The 22292-nt window shown below is 73.2% G+C and overlaps 1 protein-coding gene across 1 annotated transcript in view; it reads left to right on the top strand.

Annotated features, from left to right (window-relative positions):
• Nucleotides 1-22292, top strand: part of MEGF6 (multiple EGF like domains 6) — a gene marked incomplete at its 5' end in the record, with an annotated part of 61174 nt that overhangs the window by 11908 nt on the left and 26974 nt on the right. The window contains one exon of the mRNA XM_084243408.1: nucleotides 1318-1422. Coding sequence (XP_084099534.1) covers nucleotides 1318-1422 — 105 coding nt within the window. The remainder of the gene's footprint in view (nucleotides 1-1317; nucleotides 1423-22292) is intronic.

Here is a 22292-nt window from a genome sequence, read left to right as displayed (position 1 = left end):
AGGGCGAGGGGCCGTGCAGGGTGGGGCAGTGGGAGGGGGACACTCGCCAGCCAGAGAATGGCCGGAAGCGCCCCCAGCCACAAGAAACTGCAACTGCGCTGGGGGGGCAGGGCGCGGGTGAGGGGGGCAGTGGGGGGTTCAGGCAGAGGGCTTGGGGGGCTGCCTTTGTGCAGGGAGCAGTGGGAAGCACGTCTGGGTTCACGGGGTCCTGGGAGCAGGGTCCGGGGAGCGCGGTTCTGACTCCGCCGCCAGGAAGGCTGGTGTCCCGGGGCCCTGGGGGGCCCGGCCTGACTCCGGGCGGACCCCCAGAGGTGACTGGCCATGACCGCAGCCCGGACATCGGGCCCTTCCCCAGCGCCGCCCCCCGGGCTCCGGCCCGCGCGGGGCAGCCCGAGGGAGGCGGCAGGAAGGCCGCCGTGGCGGGGGTCGCCCTCTGCGTCCGGCCTCTGCCGCTCTCTCCCCTTTCCGCTCTCAACGCCCGGCCGGCCTGGCCTGTGTGCGGACGGCCGCTGGCCCCGCTGCTGGCCCCGGCAGGACGCGAGGGTGCTGGGGGCGGGGCTGTCCCGCTCTGACCCCGGCCCTGGGCTCTGCAAACTCGCTCGCGGCCACCGCGGCACCGCCCTGCCTCGGCGCACGTGTGCACGCCCGCGCCCTCGGCCTGCCCAGCCCTGCCTGCGCCCGGGTGCCCCGCCCTCGCCACAGTCTCCCTGGCCTGGGCCTCCCCTGCCCCCTGGCCCTGCCCCGAAGGGCGCTGGCCACGGGAGCCTCACCCAGAGCTCCAGAGCCCCGGGCCGGGCCAGGCAGCGAACGGCCTCCCACCTCGGGACTGCGAGCTCGTGGCTTCTGGGCTCCAGTCTCCCCGAGACTCCCTGCAGGGGCCCTGCCGCCCCCTGGGCTCTGTCCCGGGGTCTTGGCCGAGCACTGGGCCCCGTGCACCCCGCCTGCAGCTGTGGCTGCTCCGCCTTGCCCCTGCACCCCCTCCCCGCCATCCCCACAGGCCCCCACCCTGCGCTCTGTCACATCCCCTCGAAAGACGCTGCAGTCTGGATGCGGCCGAGGAGGGCCGGGGAGGCCTGCAGCTCCTGGGGGGGCCGGCATGTGACCCCGCGCTTGACCTGCCTCGAGGGCTGTGTCCTGTGCAGCCCGAGGCCTCGCCTTCCTCACTTCCTGCAGGGCCCAGGGAGGAAACAGAGGGCAGAGCTGGAGCCGGGTGGGGGCCCTAGGGACTGTCCTGTCCTGGGTGGGTGGGCACCCCCAGACCCAGCGGGTGGCGCCCCCAGACCCAGCGAGTCCTCATGTCCCTCTCTCTCTCCGCAGCCCGGTGCAGCGCCGGCTTCTGTGTGAACGGTGGACGCTGCCTGTCCGGCTCGGCCCCCCGGTGCCGCTGTCCCCCAGGCTTCCGGGGCCCTCGCTGCCAGCACGGTGAGTGGGAGCCTCCTGGTGTGGGGCCCGTGGGGTGGCACAGTCAGCAGGGAGACCCCATCCTCTCCTGCAGCCCGTCTGAGGACGCTGGCGGGGGACGCCGACCTGTCTGCCCCCCACATTCTGGTGCCCACCCTGTCTGTGGGTGCCCCTAGGCGGGAACGCAGAGTCAGGGCTGGCCGGGGCCCCAGGTCGCCTGTCCTTGGGGTTAGGGAGGAGCCGGGAGCACCTGCCATGGAGCGGGGCGCCCTGTCCGCACTGGCCGGGGGTGGTGCAGCCTGGGGATGGGTGCGGCCCTGGGGAGGGGATGGGTGCGGCGGAGTTGGGGGTGCACCCCAGGGCTGGTGCTGCGGCTCTGAGCACGCCCAGGGACTTCTGGAGGTGCCTGGAGAGCACAGGGTCCTCCCAGAGCCATGTCCGTCCTCGCTGCGGGAGGGGGGCTCCGTGGGCGGGTTTCCGCTTCGCGGGGCTCCTGGGTCGCACGTGCGGCTGGGGGAGCCGTGGGGACCGGGCGTGCAGCCAGGCTGCCTGGGAAACTGGATCCTGGCAGCCGGTTTCCGGCGCTTTGAACTGAGTGCGGGGGCTGTCCCGGGTGGCAGGGGGGCCGCGGCGTCCCGAGAGGCTGGGGGGGCTTCCGGCTGTCGGCGCCGGACATCGGGGAGTCGGGGGAATGTCGAGGTGCCGCTCTGGCCCCAGCGCGCGAAGACGGCCAGGAGGTGCGGCGGGAGCCTGGGGTGCCGAACTTGGGAGGGGCGGTGTGGGACCGTGGACTCTGCTTTTAGCCAGAAGGCTCTGGGCTGGGGTGCACCGACCGGCGGCCCTGGGCCCTGGGGGCTGGAGTGAGGCCCTTCCAGATGTGGGGGCGCCTCCTGTGCTCTGCCCTCCAGGCCGCAAGCCTCAGCCCGCTCCTTGGGGCTCTGGCCTCTGTGGGCTCACCAGAGGCCGCCTCACGGCCCTGACCCCGATGGCTGCTGGGGCTGAGGCCAGGGCAGGGCCCAGCCCTCTGGGGTCTTCACTCATGGCCCAGGTGGGCCTAAGGGGCGCTTTAAGGGTCCTCCCTCTGAGGACGGCTCTTGAGCCCCTTCTTGACCGCCCACTGCTGCCTGCACCCCTCAATGGCCACCGCCAGAGTGGGGTCCCCGTGAGAGGAAGGAGGGGCAGATCCCCCAGGCCCCTCCCGCCAACTCCCAGACCCGGCCTGCGGAGCACCTGCCCATGACTGGCCTCACCCGGGGCGGGAGGACAGTGGCCAGGGGCCGAGAGCAGAGGCCGGGGTGGTCCCCAGGTCGGCCTGTCCCAGAAGAAAGGCCGTGCGCAGAGTGGGGTGCGAGCGGGGAGGTGGGCGGGAGTGAGGCCGTGCTCCATGCGGTGTGAGCCGGGGCGCCCGCCCTCCTGCCGCGCCCCCCGCCCTCCCGCCGCGCCCCCCGCCCTCCCGCCCCGCCCCGCCTCCATGCGCCCCCCGCCTCAGCCCCGGGTGTGCACAGTCGGGAATACTTAGCCACCCCCCTTGTAATTGATTCCAGGTTTGAAAATAAAAGCCATATTTTTCTGGTTCCCCCAACTTCTTTCCTTGGAAAAAAGACTGGGGTGTGGAGAGGAACCCCGGCAGGGGGTGGGGAGCCCCTGCCACTGGAGCCCCGGGGCCTGACGGGGCCTCCCACTGGAAGGAGGCCGGGGCTGGGGACCTGGGAGTGGCTGGGGAGCCGTGGGGCAGTTCGGGGGGCCTGGAGTCCCCTCAGGGCTCCCTGAGGGCGTGAGGGGAGGAGGCGGGGGTGGGGCGCCCACGGGGGCAGGGCTTCTGCGTCTACGCCGGCGAGTGGACAGACAGACAGGAGGAGGCCCCGACCCGCCGTGCTGCCGTGCGCCTGCGGGTGCGACCTGACCGCCTGAGGTCCGCGGCCACTGGGCTGCTTTGGCGCCAGCCGCGACGGACCCGGGACAGGCTCTGCCTCGGCGGCCCCTCCCTCTGCTCTGCTCCGACGAGGCCAGGGGCCGGCCAGCTTCTCACACCTGCTCAGCGGCACCGGCCCCTCCTTGGGCGCCGCTCCCGAAACCGCCAAGAGCCGCGCTTGTGTGCAGGGCCGGGCTGGGCCTCTGCTGGCCTCTGCCCTGGGGGAGGCCTGGGAGCAGCCTGGGGGCCGCCGGCACCGGTGCCCCCCGTCCAAGTGCCCAGCGAGCCTCGTCCCTGCAGACCCCGGACTGGCTGGCACCCCGGCCGCTCGGGGTGCTGACCCGGAAGGGCACTGTCGTCCCGTCAGCCGTTCGCTTACTTGCTGGGTCTGCCCCCGCCCGCCCCCACAAAGCGCCGTGTCTCCGGGGAGGGCCGTGTCTGGCCGAGCACGCAGCTCGTGGGCCCTCCCGGGCAGGTTCCGGGCCGGTGGGCTCCGAATGACGTCGGTGCGGAAGCCCGCCCGTCCGCCTCCCGGCCTGGGGTCTGAGTGGCCCGCCTGCCCCCTGCGCCCACTGGGCGGTGGCGCGGCCTCTTGAGGGCCCCTGGCCAGGCTGGGCCAGCTGCCCGGGCAGGACCGAGGCTCGGGCTCCAGAGGAGGACCAGGCCTCCCGGCCTCCCGCCCACACGGCCCGCCCTTCCCCCTGGGTGGTCTTCCCGCACAATGGGCGCCTGAAAGGACCCTTTGGTCCAGGCCTGCCCCCCCCACGCGTCCCCCCTGCTCCCCCCACTGCTGTTCCAGGCGCTAGGGAAATGCCCGCCGCGCATGGGGGCAGCCCTGGTGTCCTGCCGTCCAGATGGCTGAGCCTCCGCAGTGCAGTGGCCTGGTCTGTGGCTGGCTCCGTGCCGGCAGCCGCCCCGCCCCGCAGGACAGGCCCGGGGGCTCCGTGGTTCCCACCGCCTCGGGAAGGCCGGGTCCGGCGCAGGAGTGCCCTCGGGTGTGTTTGGGGCCAAGGGCCGTGCTGGCCCCGGGCAGGCTGCGGGCAGTGCTGGGCCGAGTGAAGCCAGGCGCCGCCTCCAGCCCTGCAGATCGGGCCGACTGACGGCCTGCTGGCCACGGCGCGGGCTCGGGCAAGGCCCCTGCACCGGCCCCTGCTCCTGCTGTACGCTGGCCCCTCGGCCCAGGGCCCCGGCAGCGAGGGGAGCAGAGGCAAACCCCAGCCGCAGAGCCTCCCGGGGTCGCGGCCCCTCGTGCGGACCAGGGTCGAGATGCCCATGCCGGGCTGGGGTGGCCACCTGCTTTGGACTGGGGCCGCGAGGCGGCAGCAGGGCCGGAGGGGCTGGCTCGAGTGTGGGAGGGAAGTCGGGGAGTGGGGGTGAAGCCACGATAGCCCCAGGTGGACCCCCTCTGCCCACTTCCCGGGACCCCAATGACGGGGCCCCTTCTCGTCACCCCGTCCTCTGCGGCTGGCGCTCCCCCTCACCCGCACCAGGTCTGGGGTAGGAGAGCCCAGGGGCAATAAAATGCAGCCAGCTGCACCCCCGTGCCCAGTCCGCCTGCAGCTCAGGGCCCTGGGGCTCCAGCTCTCAGCCCGCCCGTGCCCGCCCGCCCGTGCCCGCCCGCTAGAGCCTTTTGGGGCTCCCAGAGGCTGGTCCTGCCGCCCGAGCCAGGGCTATTTGGGGCCAGTTCCAGGCAATGCACTGGCTGCCCTTGTTGGGCTCCCGGCCCTGCCCGGCCCCCACCCCAACAGGATAATTAATGAGGGGTCTGCCCGCGAGGGGCTGGCACGGGCTGCTCGGAATCTGCGCTGGTCTTGGCGGCTCCAGCATTCCAGAGCAGGGCCTGGCCCTCAGCGTCGGCGAGGCAGGCCTGGGCAGCACCGCGCGCCAGACCAGCTGATAGCAGGGCTGTGATGGTGCGGGGGGCGTGGGGTGGTGGTGGGGTGAGGGATGGGGGGCGGGGGCACCGCGGCCCAGGTGGGTCTCACAGGTCAGTGTCTGCTGCGCCAGGTCAGCCGCCCCTGCCCATATCCCGGGCCGGTGTCCAGGGAGAGGCTCCCGAGCGGCAGGCAGAGGCCACTCCCTGCAGGAGGAGGCCGGGCTGGCAGGTGCCCCTGGCCTGGGAGCTGGGCTTCGGGGCACCCTGAGCTCGGCCTGGGGCCTCTCAGGACCTGCGTTCAGTCTGCTTCTCCCACCGCCGGGGCCGTGGAGGTCCTGAGGGCCGTGGGCGGAAAGATGCCCCCGCAGCCCGGGGCTCGGGCAGGCCCCTGGGGCGTGGGCAGCTGCCCCCCGCCGACTGGTGACCTGGGCAGGCAGTGCGGCCCTGCCCCGCGAGCGCAACTGGGGTCGTCCGGGTCTTCCGCCGAGGCCCTTAGAGCTCCCAGAGGGAGCTGGGGGTGAGGGGTGCCCCCCAGGACCCCACGATGTGCTCCAGGGCCTCCCTCCCAGGGCTGCCACGGGGCCCCTGGGGACCCAGCCCCCTGTGGCCCCAGAGCTCCTGGTGGGGAGGGCACCCTTTGGCTGGTGAGGGCTCCGCCCCGGCCTCCTGGGAGGGGCTCCTGCACCCCGGCCCTTGGCGCCAGCACAGCACAGACGCTGCTGCCCCCTGGTGGCGGCGAGAGGCCAGGGCGGGCGCGGGGCTGCAGGGATGGGAGATCTGCTGAGCGCGGCCCCTCGCCTCACCCTGGCCCCCAACTCCTGCTGTCACACCTGAGGGCTGCTGAGGCCCGAGGCCACAAAGAGAGGAAGAGCCCCTAGAAGGGGTCTGGACAACAGCCACACGCTCTTTCCTTCGTCCACCCGTCCGTCCATCGCTGGCTGGCCGTGTGCCAGGTTGCGCCGGGTCAGCTGAGAAGCTGTCTGGGGGGCAGCGGGGCTGGGGTGGTGGCTGGAGACGAGCGTGGGGCACCAGGATGCGGGGTGGGGGTGGCCTGGCAGCCCCTCGGCAGCCCTGGCCTGGTTGCCCTGCAGCGCCCACCTCCTCGGGGCTGCAGAGGCACCAGCCCAGCCCACTGGCGCTGGCACGGAGGCCAGGCGATGCGGGGCCAGGAGATGCGGGGCCAGGAGATGCGGGGCCAGGCTGGGGCGGCCAGGGCTGGGAGGCGCAGAGACGGGTGGGTAGCCAGGCCCCCCAGAAACCACAGAGCGCCTGCGGGGTGGCCTCCAGTGCCTCGGTCCCCAGTGCCACGTCTATGGGCTGGGGGCAGTTGGCGACCCTGGGGGCCTCTGGCTAACACCCCAAGCTTCAGCCTCCTTCTCTTCCCTGGGGGGCTTTTGGGGCCCCGGACAGGGATTCTCTGCAGGAAGCAGTTCGGCTGACCCCACATCCAGGCACCTTCCCCCTTTCTGCACGTGTCTGCTGCCTTGCAGGAGGTGCCCGCCTAGCCAAGGCAGCAGGTGTCCGCCCGCAGAGGTGGCCGGGAGGGGCCCTGTTGCAGGACCTGCCTGGTTCGGGCGTGGCTCTGCGCCTCCACTCTGAACTCACCCGTCTGCCCATCTGCCAGAGCCCAACTGCCCGTCTGCCCATCTGGTCCCTGCAGGGACCCCTCCGCAGCCTTGGGTGGCCTGGAAGGACGAGCGTGGCATCTGGGCAGCTGGGAGGGGCCACCTGTTCTGACTGGTGCTGCCTGTGGTGATGCTGGGTGCGGTTTAGGAGCTGACTGGCCGCCGCTGTCCAGCTGAGTGTCCTGGGCCGCCTGTCCTGGCCAGGGGTACCGGTAAGGGCGGGCGCCAGGCTGGTCAAGAGTGTCCGGCTATTGGGCTTGCGCCGCGTCCGGGGGAACCGACGAGCCCTCCCCAGGGTGGGCGGGCTTCAGAGGCCCAGCCCCGTCCAGCAGGGCTGCTAGCTGTGCTGGGGCCGAGCTCGGCCAGGGGCGCGAGATGTGGAGAGGGCGTCACGGCCTGTGCTGCGGCTGGGGCGGGGCCTGGTGCCGGGGCCTGCAAGCCAGGACCCACCTCACCTCTGTGGGGGATCAGAACATGTCTGGGTGGACCCGACGTGAGCCCAGAAGTCCTGGTTCTCTGCACAGATTTCCACACACTCACACAGGTGCGCACACGCACACAGGCGCACACACGCACACACTCACAGAGGCGATGCACGGACGCGTGCCTGGCTCTGCCTACACCGGCCCTTCCTCAGCCTCCCCTGCCGGGGGAGGGGGGCGGCTCCACAGTGGGGTGCTGTCCCCGCTCCCCGCAAGAATGGAAGCACCCCAGGAACTATTCCTCGAGGAGGGCTAGAAGCCTGGACGTTTGGGGGATGGAGGCGTGTTCTTGGCTGTGTTTTACGTTCCGCCTGGCTTTCTGGGAAGCCAGTTGGGGAAGACCCATTTCCACATTTTTGGAGGCTGATTTGTGTAAAAAGGCCGGCCCGGTAACTCAGCGTCCATCTGCTGTCCTCTCCGGCGGCTGCCTCCGTTTCCTGGAAGAGGCATCGATCTGGGTGCACGCTGGGGTGGGGTGGACAGTGCATTTTCAGGGGGCTCGGCTCCCTCACCGGCGCCTGGGCTTGCTCCCAGGGCCCGGGTCAGGGTGTCCATCTCTAAATGGGCAGCCGGCTGGCATGGTCAGGAGCCAGGGGAATGGCCACGCAGGCATCTGCTTCGGGGCCTGGGTGGATGCAGGGGTGATGGCCGGACCCTTCGTGTCCTGCTGTCCGCTGGGGTGCTGGTCCGGACCTCAGGGCCCCCTGCCGCCGACTCCGCCTGCCCCCCTCTTCTCGGACCCTGGCGGGACCAGCACTAAGAGTCCCCCTTAGTTCTGGGGCTGTGGTAGAGTGGGCCCACCCCCTCCCTTTACTGTTCCCCCAAAGCTCCCCCGAAGCCCCAGTCTCCTTCCAGCTTCTGGCCAGAACCAGCGCAGCCCTGCTGGGGCCCAGCCGCCTCCTCCTGAGGGCCCTCCCGCATGTGGACAGCAGGCCTGTCCCCACCCCCGTCTGTGGAAGCGGGGGAGGCTTTGTGGAAGTCGCTCCTGTGCCAGCCGTCCGGTGCCCACCATGCTGGGCAGAGGCCATGAGGCTGTGCCCTCTGCCCAGGCCCTTGGTGGGGGCCACGGCCTGGTCACCCCAGAAATCCAGAGCAGTGGGGCCTGTCTGACCAGTTCTGGGCGACCCACTCTCGGTCTCCCGGGTTGTCCTGGGTTTGCGCACGGGGAGGAGGGGCTTCCGATTCCCTGGACTGGGCTCTCCTGACCCTGGGCTTCCCGGGGGGTCATCACCTGCCCAACGTGGCACCGCCCCTGCCCTGTGCGAAGGCAGCGCTGAGGCCACTGGGCGGGGCGGGGCCAAGCTGAGGCTGCCACCCTGGGCTGGGCTGGGGGCCTGGACTGGGGGCTCGCTGCAGCCCTGGGGCCCTTCAGACGCCCTCCATGAGCGTGGACACGCTGGGCGGCCAGCGAGGGTCTCCAGAGCCGGGCCCAGGGCCGCCCCATGGAGAGACCCCGATTCCCGGCGGTCTGGCTGCTGCTTCCTCCCCGAGGCCCGCCTGGCGCCTTCTCCCCGCCTGCCCGCCTGGTCCTGTGTGCCTGGGGCGCCCCGAGAGTCTGGTCCCCACCTGGCCAAGGAGCAGCGTCCGCGCCGCCTCCCCCTGCTGTGCTGTGTGTGGCCTCGCCACAGGCTGGGGGCTGGGATGGGCGGCTTTGGGGGTGCGCGTGACGCCGTCTTGTCAGCAGTGGCCCTGTTGGGGTGTGGGGGGGGCAGGGGCGTCACGGGCTGGGCCTCCTCGGTCCACGTGGCCACCAGTGCAAATGCACGAGCCGCAAGGACACGTTCCTCAGGACGCGTCCCCGTCCGTCAACGCGGGGGCTGCCCTCTGCGGGCCTGGAGTCGGGAGCGGGACTGTCTGCCCGCCCAGCCCAGCGGCCGCGCTCCGGAGGCCCCCGCTGGCCGGCGCCCAGTCCTGCGGCCCCGGCACATGGGCTCCTGCGCGTCGGGCGTTCGTGGGCCGCAGGCTGCAGCGGGACATGCCGCGTGGGGCGGCCCTGACGCGGGAGCAGGCCCCGGCGTGAGCGCGGCCTCTGTTCAGCCCGGCTCTGCCCCCGGAGGCGGCCCAGCGGGCTCCACTCCACGCAGGGACACTTGGGGGCCTGCCGGTGACCGTGGTGGTTCATAAAAAACATGACGTTGTCTGCTCCGGGGGCTCATGGGGGCTGTTTGGACCAAAATCGGGGGTTCAGTCTGGAAATCGGTCAGCTCGCTTCACAGAGTCCCGGGAGACCCGTGGACCTGTCCGCTCAGCCCCATCCGGGGACCCACGGATGGCCCAGCAGGACAGCCAGGCTGAGCCCACTGAAGAGGGGTCCCGCTGACCCGCCCCGCCCCGCTGGCTCCCTCCCGCCCTGGCCCGCTGACCTGCCCCGCTGACCCCACCCTGCTGACCCGTCCCGCTGACCCCGCTAACCCGCCCCGCTGACTCCAGCCCTGTCCCACCTGGCCCGGGGCGGCTGGGACCCTGCTCGTCCTCGGTGGACTGGAGGCAAAGGCAGTCACGGGGGACACCTCCGCTGCCCACAGCCAGGCCCTGCCCCGGGCCGCGGGGGATTGGCTGGAGGTGGGGCTCGTCCCCCCAACCCGGCCGGCCTGGCAGATGCTTCGCTGGAGCGGCAGCTCGGCCTTGGCCGGGGCCCAGCAGGGAATGCGGTCGGGGAGCTTCTGGGACAAGCCGGGGCGGGCGCCCTCGTGGGCGGTGCCGACCGGGAACGCAGTGAACTTGCAGCGGCCTTGTGGCTCTGCGGGTCTCGTCTCCCCAGGTCCTCTGTCTGGGCCCCGTAGCCCGGGTGGACAAGAGTCTGGGCCCCCGCGAGGACCTGGCCGCAGCTGGGCCCTGGGGCGCTGTGGCCTTGGGCCTTCCTTGGGGCTCACGTGGAGCAGGGCGCTGCCGGCTCGGCGCTGCCCGGGGTCCTCCCTGCTGTCCTGGTCCGCTCCCGGGGAGAGGAGGAGGGCCCGGAGGGGTTTGGGGGCTCCTTGGCTCCGGGGTGCTGGGCGTGGGTGGTGGGGACACCCGGGGCAGGGCCTGCTGCCCGCTCCCCTGCTGCTGGGGGCGAGGCGCCGGGCTGGGGTCTGCAGGAGGCGGGAGGGCGTCCCCGGGCCTCAGGAGCTAGCGCGGGGACCCTTTCTCCAGCGCGGAGACTCGAGCTCCGGGCCCAGAGCTGGAGGCCGTGCCCGCCTGCTGCTCAGAAGCCCCTGGCCACGGCGTGGGCACCTCTGTGCGGCCCCCGGCCCTGGCCTTGCTCCCGCTGAGCTTCCCGCTTCCCACGGAGAGGTCCGGCGCGCGGCCCGTCTGTGTGCCTGCCGGGAGCCGGGACGCGAGCCGGGACGCAGCTGGCTGGGCCCTCGGTGCGGGCGGCCGGGATGCCCCCGCCCAGCGTTGCCCTTGGGCCTGGGGCCCGCCCCGGGCCGAGTCCTACCTGCATCCGGGACAGGCCGCTGCGGCCCGGGAAGGGCCCGGGCAGGGTGGAGCAGGCCCAGCTGTGCGCCCGGAAGCTGCGGGGTGGAGCCCCATCCCTCTGCCCCCAGGAGGGGGCATTCCTGGGGAGACACAGCCTACAGTGCGTCCTGCCCAGGGAGGGGTCCCCCCATGTGGGTGCCTGGCAGTGGGGTGCTCCAGGAACCCCTTTCCCCAAGGGCTGCCCCCCTGCCCCTCGGCAGGACGTCGTGAGGTGCGGCCACCATCTACCCACAGCCCCGCACTGTCCCCAGAGCCTCATGCGGTTCGCTTCCCTCCAGCCCCATCTGGGTGACAGCGGGTGCAGAGGGGGTTCTGGGCCCCTCGGGCAGGCAGGGCCTCGTAAATCCCGGCTCCTGGCAGCTGGCCCCAGCCTGGGGGCAGGACGCGGCATCACTTTCCCCAGACCCTGTGAGCCCAGGCCCCACCGTGTCCCCCCGGGCAGCCGTGGCCTCCGCTGTGCCGGGGACACCTCCCCCTCTCCTCACTCCTGCGCCTCTGGGGGTGGGGTCCCTGCGCCCGCCCCACTCTGCCCCGACCCCACGGGGACCTGTTGTGCTTGGGGATGGGGCTGAGCCGTGTCCTCCGCACGGAGAAGCTGCTGTGGGCGCGGGGAGTCGCAAGGGGCCGGGCAGGGTGAGGGGCGGGGGTGGGGGTCGGAGGAGGAGGTGAGGCGCTGCCGGCAGGAGGGGGCCTGTGAGTCTGGCCCTGCCCTGCCCAGGGCGCCCAGGCCCTGCCACGGGCAGCCGCCTTCCGGCCACCTGGCCCGAGGCTGCTCTCAGGACAGCCCCGGGCTGCCCACCGGCCACCTCCGTCCCCTGGGGAGTCTGGGTAGCTGCGCAGGCCTCTTCTCACTTTGCAGGAATCTCTAGGAATCCCCGGAAAATTCCCCCTGGGAACCCCCGCAGGCCCAGCTGACCTGGACCCCGGCAGCCCCGGCGGGTTCTGGTCCTGGCCTTTCCCTGGACTGTGGCCACCCCGATGCTCTAAGCCCCACATGGCCTTTCCAGGGGCTCCCAAGGACACGCAGGGAGGAAGGCCCAAGCCTGGGCTGCTCCTTTGTGGCCAGGAGGGCCTGGCGGTGCTGGGCCCCCCTTGCCTTGCGCACAGCCAGGGCAGCGAGGCTCCGGCCTGGACGGCTGTGAGGGCAGGAGGAGGGTTCTCCGTGGGGCCCAGGTGACGGGGTCCTGCCCCGCTGAGGCCTCCTAGGAAGCCCGGCAGGTCGCCTGGCCCTCCTGGGCAGCTCCACCCAGGTCCCCGGGGCTGGGGGTCAGGTGGGACCCCCAGCTGGAAGAAGCCAGGCTCCCCCGGGACACTGACCACGGGACAGCACCCGGTGGCCATCCGCATGGACTCGCCAGGCAGGCGTGGCTGCTGCGGGCGGAACCAGCTCGCTCCTCTGCCAAGCTGTCCCACGGGGTCTGGCGGCCTGGGCACCCAGTGCTGGGGGTCACGAGGGGACCGTGTCGGCCTCGCTCTGCCGCACACGGCCCCTTGACGCCTGGGTGGAGGGGCAGGCATGCCCGGCCTGGACACTGTCCTCGGGCGGCGTGGGGGCTCTGTGCTCCGTGGGCTGAGGCCTTGGTGGGCGAGGTTGGGTGCGAGGGCACCGCCTCTGTCCTCAGTGGTGGGATTGGGGTGCAGCCAATGGCAGCTGCTGCAGGACCAGCACTGCCTCCCGGGGGCTCTCGCTGCCCCCTCCCCGCCCCGCCACCAGCCGAGGAGACTCCCCGCCGAGGCAGGGCCAGGTCTCTTCCCTGCCTGGTGGCTCTGGCGGGGCTGCAAGGGCCTGGCGATGTCCAGCTCGGGTCCCCTCCTGTCTCTCGCTTTTAGGGTGTCTACAGTCTCTGCGGGTACGGGGGTGGGGCGCAGGGAACCTGCTGCGGTTCTCTGGGGGCACGGGCTGCTTTGCCCGAGGACGTGGCTTGGCGGGTCTGCAGCTGCACCAGGGCAGAGGGCGGGGCCCAGCGAGGCAGCAGCCCCCACGGGGCACCAGCGGGCACTGTGCCGGGCGAGGCTGGCCAGGGGGACGGGAGCGCCTGCCGTTGTGCAGGCCGCCAGCCGAGCCAGAGCCAGGAACGGGCAGAAAGTTCTGGGTGGGGGCGGGGACAGAGGGACGAGGAGGAGGAGCAGATGGGGGCGGCGGGAGGAGGCATGGGCCTGAGCTCGCCCCCCATGGCCCCCCACTCCTTGGCCTGCTGCGGCCCCGCCTGGCTCCCGACCCGACCCTGACCCTGCCGGCTGGGTATGGGCCAGCGGCATCTGCTCCGTCCCGTCCCGTCCCCGCCGTGTCTGTCTCCCGGCGCTCCCCCGACAGCGCGGTCTCCGGCGGTGCCAGCACCAGCTGGGAGCCATCTGGCGGGCGGGGGGTGGCCTGCGGGACGGGCCGGGGTCTGAGGCAGGTGGGCGGGGTGCAGCCCTGGCCAGTTTGTCCGTGTGCCCGTGCCCTGCCTGTGCGCGGGGCGGCGCAGGAGACTGTGACCGAAGCACGTGCCCCGGGGCTGGGGAGCCCCGTGTCCGGGTAGGGGTGTGCTGGAGCCGGGGGGCCACGAGACGGCTCCCGGCTCCTGTCCCCATGCCACCCGCCCTGCCCCCGGCCCCGGCTCTGGACGGGTTTCCTCTTCCACGGCACAGCCTGCACCCCAGCCTGGGGCACTCGGGGTGCGGGCGCAGGTGGGCGGAAGGCAGGCAGGAGCCCTACCGGGCCTGGGGTCGCCGTGAGGAGCATCTGCCGGCGCCGCGGGGCAGGCCGGGTCGGGGCCGGGCTGGGCTCGTGCTGTCCCACCTGGACACCCGCCGGCCCCGCAGGTGAAGCGGCCAGGCAACCTGGCCAGCCCTGAGGGCAGCTGAGCCCCCAGCGTGGGGCGAGCGAGGGCCCCCGTGCCAGGCCCAGGGCAGGCTCCCGGCCTCAGTGAGCCCGAGGGGCGGCGCCCACACAGGCCCGCTGGGGACAGTCTCCTCCACCGAGGCTCCCGGCCCCTCCCGGGGCTGCTCTGTGAGCACCGGCTGGGCCCCGTGGGCCTCCGCGGCTGCACCTGGATGTCCACTGCCCCTGGACGCGGCCGTGGCGCTCTCAGGTTGGACTTGTGCACAGGTGAAGGTGGATTGGGGTCCCGGCTGTGAGGGGCTCCCGCCCAACGTGGCGTCCTGCATGAGGGCTGGACCTGGGGCTCCCTGTCCTCTGCCCCCGCCGCTCCTTGCCTGGGAAGCCTGGGGTCTCCCAGCCCCGGGGCCTGCTGGGGCCTCCGACGTGTGCCAGGCTGCAGCCATGACCCGCGAGACCAGAGCCAGGTCCAGTCCGTGTGGGCAGACGGTCTCCTTGGGGGGTTGGATGCCGCGCTCCAGGGGTCCCTCGGGCTGGGCGCCCCGTCGCCCAGCGGAGTGGCTGAGCCAGCGTGGCGAAGTCACGGGGGCGGGGGGTGCTGCCGGCCTCGGACCCCCCCGCCCCCCCGCGCCGCGGCCCTTCCTCCCCGCCCGGCCCCTTCCCTGGCTGACCCCGCTCTGCGTGTCTGGGATGTCTGGGCTCCGAGTCACCGCCTGGCTGAGAGGACTGTGTTTTCTCTGTCCCCCTGCCAGCCCAGCCTCCCTGGAAGCCTGGAACCTCAGCTCTGGGCGCGGCGGGGGGCCTCCGGCTGGCCGGGCGGGGGGCAGAGTCCGCAGGAGTCCGGGGTCACCTGCCGGGAAGGCCCTTGCTGGTTGGCGTGGGGTGCCGGGCGGGGGGCGGGTGAGCCCGGGACTCGCTCGGGCTGCTGCCTGGCGCAGGGAGCCAGCTCTGGGGGGGCTGGGGCGCGTGCCCCTGGCCCGGGGGCCCGCCAGGGCCGTGTGCTGTCATGTTCCGGGAGGGCGTCCTGGGGCGGGAGCCGGGAGCCGCCACTCCCAGGTGAGGCCTGCCAGCCGCTGCTTCCCCACCCCGGGGCCCTGCCTCCGACGGGCGCCGGCACCCCAAGGCCCGCAGGCAGGGGCTGAGGCCCACAGCAGGGAGGTGTCGGGCTCTGACGAGGCCTGGGGCCCGAGGAAGGCGTCCGACCTGCTGCCCCGGGCCCCGGCTCTGTGCTCCCTGGCCGGGAACCCTGGCCGTGCTGGGGCAGCCGGTGTCAGGGAGGCCCCTGGGGGGGCATCAGTCTCTGCCTCGGCCAAGGGGTCTCGCGACGACTACGTGAGAGGCCTGGAGGGGTGGGGTGCAGGGGTGGGGACAGGGCGGAAGCCCCCCTCCTCCCGGGCCTGGGCTGACCGGCCCGACCACACTGCTTTCCTGGACGGAGGCCCCGCAGGCCCAGGCCGGCGCGTGCAGCCCCATCCCCCACGGCGGGGACCAGCCCTCCTCCCCGAGGCCGGGGCGAGGCATCTGGCCGCCGGGACAGGGCACTGCGGCGGGGCTGGGCCTCTCTGGACCCGCAGCTGCGGCCTCTCTGCTCGCCGTGACTGCCCCAGGCCGGCCGCGCCCAGTCCACGCTCGGCCGGGGGTTTGGCCCGAGACCGCAGGATGCGGTGGGGGGGCCCCTCGGCCCCACTCTGCGGTAATTCATGCTGCTGGGGGGACTGGGCATCCGTGGGCAGAGGTGAGCCTGCCTCCCCACATTGGGTGGGGTTCTGCCTGCCCCCGTCCCCCCGACCCTCCTTCCGGGAGATGAGGAGGAGGCCTGGGAACGGGGTGGCGGCGGAAACCCCTCCTGGCCCAGCCTGAGAGGGGCGGGGGCTGCGCCTGCCCCTCTGCCCGCAGCTGCCCCTGGCGGGCTGGGTCCTCGCTGGGGCTCGAGGCCTCGCAGCCGGGGGGACGCCGTCCTAGCCGTGGGCACCAGGAAACCCCCCACTGAGCAGACGGTCCCGCGGCCCCGCCGGGTGCACCCTTCTCACGCAGCTGGCAGGGCTGGCACGGAGACCAGGGGCCCTCCCGCGGCCCCACCCGCCCGCCCGCCCCACCGGGGCTGGTTTGCGCCTGGGAAAGCAGCCGGGGCGAGCCCCTGCCCAGCGCCCCTCACCCTCGGCCCGGGATGAGGGCCGCCAGCTTCTCACTGCCCCGCGAGAGGCGGGGAGGCAGGAGGGAGCCTCTGGGGCTCTGGGCCTGGCTGCGGGTCCTGGGCTGACCCGGCCAGCTGTGCTGTCCTCTGACGGCGGGCGGGAGGGGGCTAGTGCCCAGTGCGGGCCCTGCTGAGTCTCCTCGCCGGCGCCCCCCACCCCTCCGGGCAGCACTGGCCCCGTGTCACCCCCATGCTGTGGGGGCCTTTGCCCCTCGCTGAGTCAGAGCGGGAAGGGAGGGCGGTCACGTGACTTGTGAAGGGAGGCTCGGGGTGCAGCTCCGTGTTCGGGGTCCCAGGGAGCGTCAGGGGCTTGCAACCAGGGTGAAGCCGCGGGCTCCCTGCACCAGGCCCCGCCCCGCGGTCCCTCTTCTGTGCTGGCCTGTTCCCTGCTCCGCTTGCTCCCCACCGCGCCCACGGAGCCCGGCGCACAGAGCCCCCCTCCAATTCCCGGTGAGCAAACGGCCCGACAGATGTGGTGCCGAGCTGGAGCGGTGCCCGGTGGCCTCCTGGCACCTGTGGGCCCTGGAAGCTTCCGGGTGCCAAGCCCCTGTGCGTTCCTGCCAGCACAGGCCTTTCTGGGGCCGCAGCCGCCGCTGGCTCTCCGCACGCGGGCTGGGAGCCGCCCGGGCAGGCTGGCAGCATCTTCAGGCAGCGTCCGGGCCAGAGGCCGCCTCCGGCCCAGGTGCTGGGTGCGGGCGTTCCAGGCTCTGCAGGTGTGTTCAGGTCACGGCCCAGGCGGGGGACATGAGCCTCAGAGCCAGCGGTGAGAGACGCGAGGCCGCCCCCCGCTGCCTGGACTCCCGGAGCGGGGCCGGGGCGGTTTCTAGATGACCCGAGATGTGCGGCCCGGGGCTGCCCACAGGGCCCACGCGTGGGCTCAGGCAGCGGTGCAGGAAGGGCTGGGTGACCGAGAGGAGCGGCTCGGCTTTAGCACGGGTCTGCCGGGGCCCGCGGGGGCCTGCAGATTGGGGCTCACGGGGGAAGCAGGCACACCCTGGCCGTGACCCCTGACGAGTCTGTGACCCCCGCCCCGCTGGGGCAGCTGCCAGGGGAGGACCGGCTCCGGGTAGCGAGGGGTCGGCAGGTCTTGCCCCTGCCCCGGAAGCTTCTGTGCTGAGGGGACTGGGAAGCACAGGGGGGCCAGGGACACACTGGGGCCCCGCTGGCCTCCGGGAGAAGGGGCGCCTCCTCCGTGTGGCCCCCGAGAGTGGGAGCCTCGGTTCCTCCCAGGGGCGGGGCCAGGAGACCAGCGCACACAGGTCCTGCCGGGCGCTTCCCTCCCAGCCTTGCTTCCCAGAGGGGCGGCCTCTGCCTGGGGAGTCCTTCCCCCCACTTTTCTCCTCCTCCGCCCAGCAGGCTCCCCTGGGGTTCCTCCGGATTTGGGCTGCCTCCCTGCTCCGTTCCTCCTGCGGTGACGGCCGCACCCCCCCATCTTCTCCAGCCACTCAGACGAGCATCTGGGGGCCTCCACGCCCCCGTCGACCCTCCTGCTCCCCTGGCCCCCCAGGTGGCCAAGCCCCCGCCAGCTCTCAGTCCACCCCAGAGCCCTGTCCCCGCTCCCTGGGGAGAGTCCCGCTGGCTCTGGGGTGGCGGCCGCCCCGGGAGGCGGAGAAGGCTCTGGTAGCACCTGTGACGGTCAGGCCTCGGGGCTGCCACTTCTGCGACCACCTGGGGAGGGTGTGGACGGCGGGTCAGGGGTGGCGGTCACGGCCGGTCAGCGCTGGGGTGTCCTGTGGGGTTAGGTATGGGGTGTCCCCAGGGCTATGTGCACATGCAGGGGCTGCAGGGCCTCGCGGGGGGCCGGGGGAGGCTATTGCTGTCCCAGCCGTGGGCACTGGGCAGGCTTTGCACGTGCAGGCTGGCCTGGCCATTGGGCCGAGCTGGCTGCCACCTCCGTGACCTCAGCTCCTGACCGAGGGCCTGGGCAGGTGTGTGGGCCGCGAGGCGGGCCTGACGGTGTGCTGGGTCCCTCTGGTGGCCGCTGCCTGCTGTGAGCCAGCCCAGGCTCATGGTTCCGGCCAAGTGCCCGGCCTGGCACCTCCCCTACTGGCCTTCAGTCCCCTGTTGGCCCCAGAGCCTCACACGTGCCGGTCTGCACGTCCCCCCTCCGTGCCAGCCGCTCCCAGGACCTCCCCATTGGGCCCCAGCGTCCCCGCTCTGGGGCCGCCTGTGCCCGGGTCCTGGCCTCAGCTCCCAGCAGCTGGTGTCCAGGAGAGCCCCCACTCAGGCCTGCCCGGCGCTGGCCCTGGCTCCCGGCTCCCGGCTCACGCGAGACCGGGAAGTGGCCGGAGTCACAGGATGCTGTCAGGAGCGCTGCACCTGCGAGCGTGCGCGGAGGCCCTGGCCCAAGCGGGGCACCCCCCACTCCACAGCCGGCTGGCCCCGGGCGCTGGGCAACGGCCTGGCCCCTGGACCAGAGCGCGAGGGGGCTGCTCCGTCTCCACCCCAGGCCCGAGCGGGAGGGGCACCCTGTTTCCGCTGGCCCGAGCAGGAATGGCAGCTGGGCTCTCGGAAACAACCGTGGTTTTAATTTTCCTGCCTCTGGCTTGGGTGAGGAGCCGAGCGCGTAATGGGTTTACCACGAGACCGGGGCTGGAACGACCGGGCAGCCAGGCCAGGCCCTGCTCTCCGATCCTGAAATAAACTCCGAGGCAGCCTGGGTGGGGCCGGTGTGCGCTGCCGCCCGCACCCGTGGGCCCGTGGGGGCTGGGCCGGGCTCCGCTCTGGACGGTGAGTGGCCGCGGGCAGGGCACTTGCCCCGGGCGTGCAGGAGGCTGCTGGCCGAGAGGCCGTGCCCCGGGGCAGGCTGAGTGACACCCTCGGGCACCTTCCCGGCCCCTGGGCCTGCTGTGGGGCCGAGCGCTCAAGTTCCTGTTGGCGCCAGTGCTTGCCTGGGCTGCCTGGCTTCTGCCTGCCCGGCCCCACCACTCCCACTCCCCTTCCGGTGCCCCCATGTCACCCTGCACACCCCGGGAGGACCCCGGGCCCAGGCGTGGGCCGTGGGACCAGCGTCTGGCGTCTGTGTGCCCCGCCGGAAGGGCCGTGGGACCTCAGACCTTGCGGGAAGGGTGCTGCGGGGCCCCAAGCGCCAGGCCCAGAGGGCACCACGCGGCCTGTGACCTGCTCCACCCACTGCCAGCTGCGCCCCGGGCCCCCCACACTCGTCTCGGTCGCCCACTGGCCTCCTGCGTGGACTGGGCCTCCCGCGGCGTTGCTCCCGGGTGTTGGGCCTGGCGGGCCAGCAGGGCCAGGTCTGTGGACACACCGTCAGGGCCACGGCGCCTCAGGTCTCAGTGGAGGGCCCCCTGACCCCGGGAGCTGGGGGAGGTATGAGGAGACCCCAGGGCCCCCGGCACACTTGGCCCAGGGTCTGCCTGCACACCCAGGCCTGGGCGGCTGCACAGAGTCCCCACCCCTCTTTCAAAGGGCTCCACGTAGCCAGGGTGCAGCGTGGCCGGCCTGGAGAGGTCCCGGGGGGCTCCGTGGAGGGGGCATCTGTGAGCACACGGGACCGACCCCGCCAACCACAGGTCGGGCAGCACTGCGCGTTTCCCCTGCTCCCCGGCCCAGCGCCCCGCAGCATGGCGGCTCTGCCCTAAGGCCGGGTCCGCAGCCTCCGGGACCCGGGTCTAGCACCAAGGGGCAGCCCTGGCCTTTGGGGGGCAGCCCGGGGCCCTCGCCCCAGCCTGGGTCCTGGCACGGGAGCCCGGTCGCCGCCCAGCTTGGAGCGGACGGCCGGAGCCGGCCTGGCGGTGTGTGGGGGAGCCCGGCTGCTGTGCTGACACAGACATTCCGAGGCAGCGCCGCGGCCGCGTTCCCCATCGGGAAAGCATTTCCCAAACAGCTTCCAGACCCCACGGCCGGGCTGGATGCGCTGGGCGGCACCGAGGGCCGCGGCTGCGGGCACTGCCTGGCTCCCGCCCCCACGACCGTGGGGGTCCTCCAGCCCCCTCGGGGATGGCTGCCCGAGCTCCTCTCGCCTCTGGGACCCCTGTGGGCCCTCTGTGGGCAGGCGGGGAGCCGTTACCGCGGCCCAGAACCGCGTCCTCCGAGTGGGCACACGGTGCTGTGGCGGGAGGTTGTGTGAGTGGGTGACTGGTGGGCGTAGGTATCGGAGAGGACCGGCCAGGTGTGGGTGGCGGGGGGCGCTGAGGTAGCCCCCAAGCCTGAGGGGCGCCCAGGCCGAAGGGTGCGCGTGGGGGCTCTGAGGAAACCCGCCAGGGCAGAGCCACCAGGGAGGCCCTGGAGTCGCGCCGGAGCCCCTGCGTCCTAGGAAGGCTTCCGGCCGCTCGGAGCCCAGGCCCGTGGCCCCGCTGGGAGGCTCAGCCACAGCTGGCGGGGACGGCCCCAGGCGTCCGGGCGGGGTGGCGAGGAGTGGACATTAGTTGGCTGAGCAGGAGGAACCGCAGGGGCACCCGCTGGGCCTCTTCCTGAGGAGGCTGAGGGGGAGGCCTTGCCAGGACAGGATTTGGTGGGGTCAGCCCCAGGCCCTCGGCCGCCCGTCCTGGGTGACTGTGGGGTCTTTTCTCCTCTGAAAAAGGGCCCTGGAGGACATCCCGGGCCCTGCTGTGGGTCCCTCCAGGCGGAATGAGGGTCTCGTTACCACGTGGCTGAGGGGCAGAGACCGGGGAGGCCAGAGAGCCTGAGTGGGTGTGTTGGGTGCCCAGAAGCAGACACAGGGGGTGGCATCCTAGGGGGCGTCTCCTCTCGAGGGGCTCTGGGGCAGAAAGCTGTTTCTCCTGCCCCACTTCTCACGAGGTCTCGGGGCCGGTCCCTGGAAAGCCCCCCTCCGTGATCGCTGGTCTCCTCCCGCCTGCCCCCGGGCACAGCGGGGGCACACCTGGCCTTGCTGCCTCCCCCCACATGCGCTCCACAGCTTCCGGTCCTGGGGTCCCCGAACTGGCCCTGAAGACGGGAAATTGAGGCCCAGTGGGGCCAGGACCTGCCCGTGCCATCCAGACCTGGGCCCGGGGACACGGCTCCAGGAGCCACCCCCGCCGTGGGCTGAGTCAGAGTCCAGGCCAGTGCGGAGGCCAGGCAGCTGCGAGGTGGGCCCAGCTGGCTGTGGGGGTGTGCTGGGGTCAGGCCAGGGGCGTGGGGCACCAGCCTCCCGGACACCCTGGCTCTGGGCTCTGGCCAGGATGCTGGCCGGTTTCTCGGCTGCCGCTGGGACCAGGGCCACAGCCTCCGTGGACAGAGGGGCAGTGCCCCGGAGAGCCAGCTCCGCTCCGCCAGGGGCCTCTGCCTGGGGCTCCGCCCGGGCGCGGCGAGGCTGTGCTCCGGGGTCAGGCGCGTGCCGGCGCCGGCTGTGTCCACACTCATCCCCTCTGCGACGCGCTTGCCCGCCTGCCCGCAGGCCTGCCTGTCCGGGCCGCGGGGTGGGCACTGGGTGAGGACCCCAGGCGGGCTGCAGACTCGCGATGGGCAGCTGGAGCAACACAATGCGGGACGCGCTAACACCTTGCCCGGCAGTGTCAACGCGGGACCAGACAGACCGCGAGGAGCCAGGCCACCTGCCCCCTGGTCGCGGCTTGCGCTTGGCCAACCCCTGCGGGTGCTCTGAGCCCCAGGCGTCCGGCCCCCTCCCTGGGGCCTCCCTGGGCCTCCAGCGCCCGCCCATCTCTTCCCACAGGACAAGGTTGGAGCCTGTCCCCTGGGGGCGAGACTGGACGCTGCAGGGGAGACAGTGGTGGGCGCTGCCTGCCGCCCCGTCCCCTCTGCGTCCACCCCTCTGGGGCTTCCTCCGCGCACAGCCCTGCTCCTGTAGGGGCCAGAGTGGGGTCTGATGACCAGGAGGCCTGCCCCACCCCTACAGGGCCCCCAGGCCTGGAGTTGCTGGTGAGGGGCACCTGGGTCAGCCTGGCTGGGGCTGCGGAGGGCGGGCCCCTTGGGCTCCTGTGGGCCTTGGGGGTGGGCTCTCAGGGGACGCCCCCAAACAGAGGGCCCGCGGGAGGCGCCGTCCACACTGAAGAGAGAGTATGCAGGCGGGGAGACCCGGGGCGGGGAGGGCTCCCAGGAGGCTTCTCAGGCGTCTGCACCGGGCAGCGCCCGCGCCCGGGCTGCCACTCGGGCTGCCTGGGGCCTGCAGACGCCGTGGCCGGGCGGGATGCGCCTCTCCCGTGGCCGGCGTGGCTCTGCCTTCGGGCAGGCCGGGGGCGGGAGCGCCTGGGGGTCTGTGCCCTGGCAGTCTCGGGGTGGCGAGGCCCCAGGGCCCCTCCGGGCTGCACGGGGTCCTGCGGGGGAGGCTGCGGCACAGCAGCGCGGGGCCCCAGGCGGCTTGGGACGCGCTGGGGGTGGGGGGGCCGGGCTCGGGGTGCTTCTGCAGCCCCCCGCGGGGCCGGGTGGGCGCGCGCCCTGCTTGGTTCCCTCTCCGGGTCCGCAGCGCGCCTCGCCAGGGCTCCCCGCGGCCTCCGGCGGGTGGGGCGGCCGCGCATCCCCCAGGCTGGGGCTGCCGGCCTCTTCGCGCCCAGATTTCCCCGCGGGGGTGCGGGGGTGTGGCCTCCGCGCCCCTCCCCCGGCCGG

Source organism: Talpa europaea (assembly GCF_964194135.1).
Source record: "Talpa europaea genome assembly, chromosome: 9".
In the NCBI taxonomy this organism is placed as follows: Eukaryota; Metazoa; Chordata; class Mammalia; order Eulipotyphla; family Talpidae; genus Talpa; species Talpa europaea.
The sequence above is the reverse complement of the archived record's forward strand: the minus strand, read 5'-3'. Positions and strand labels throughout refer to the sequence as shown.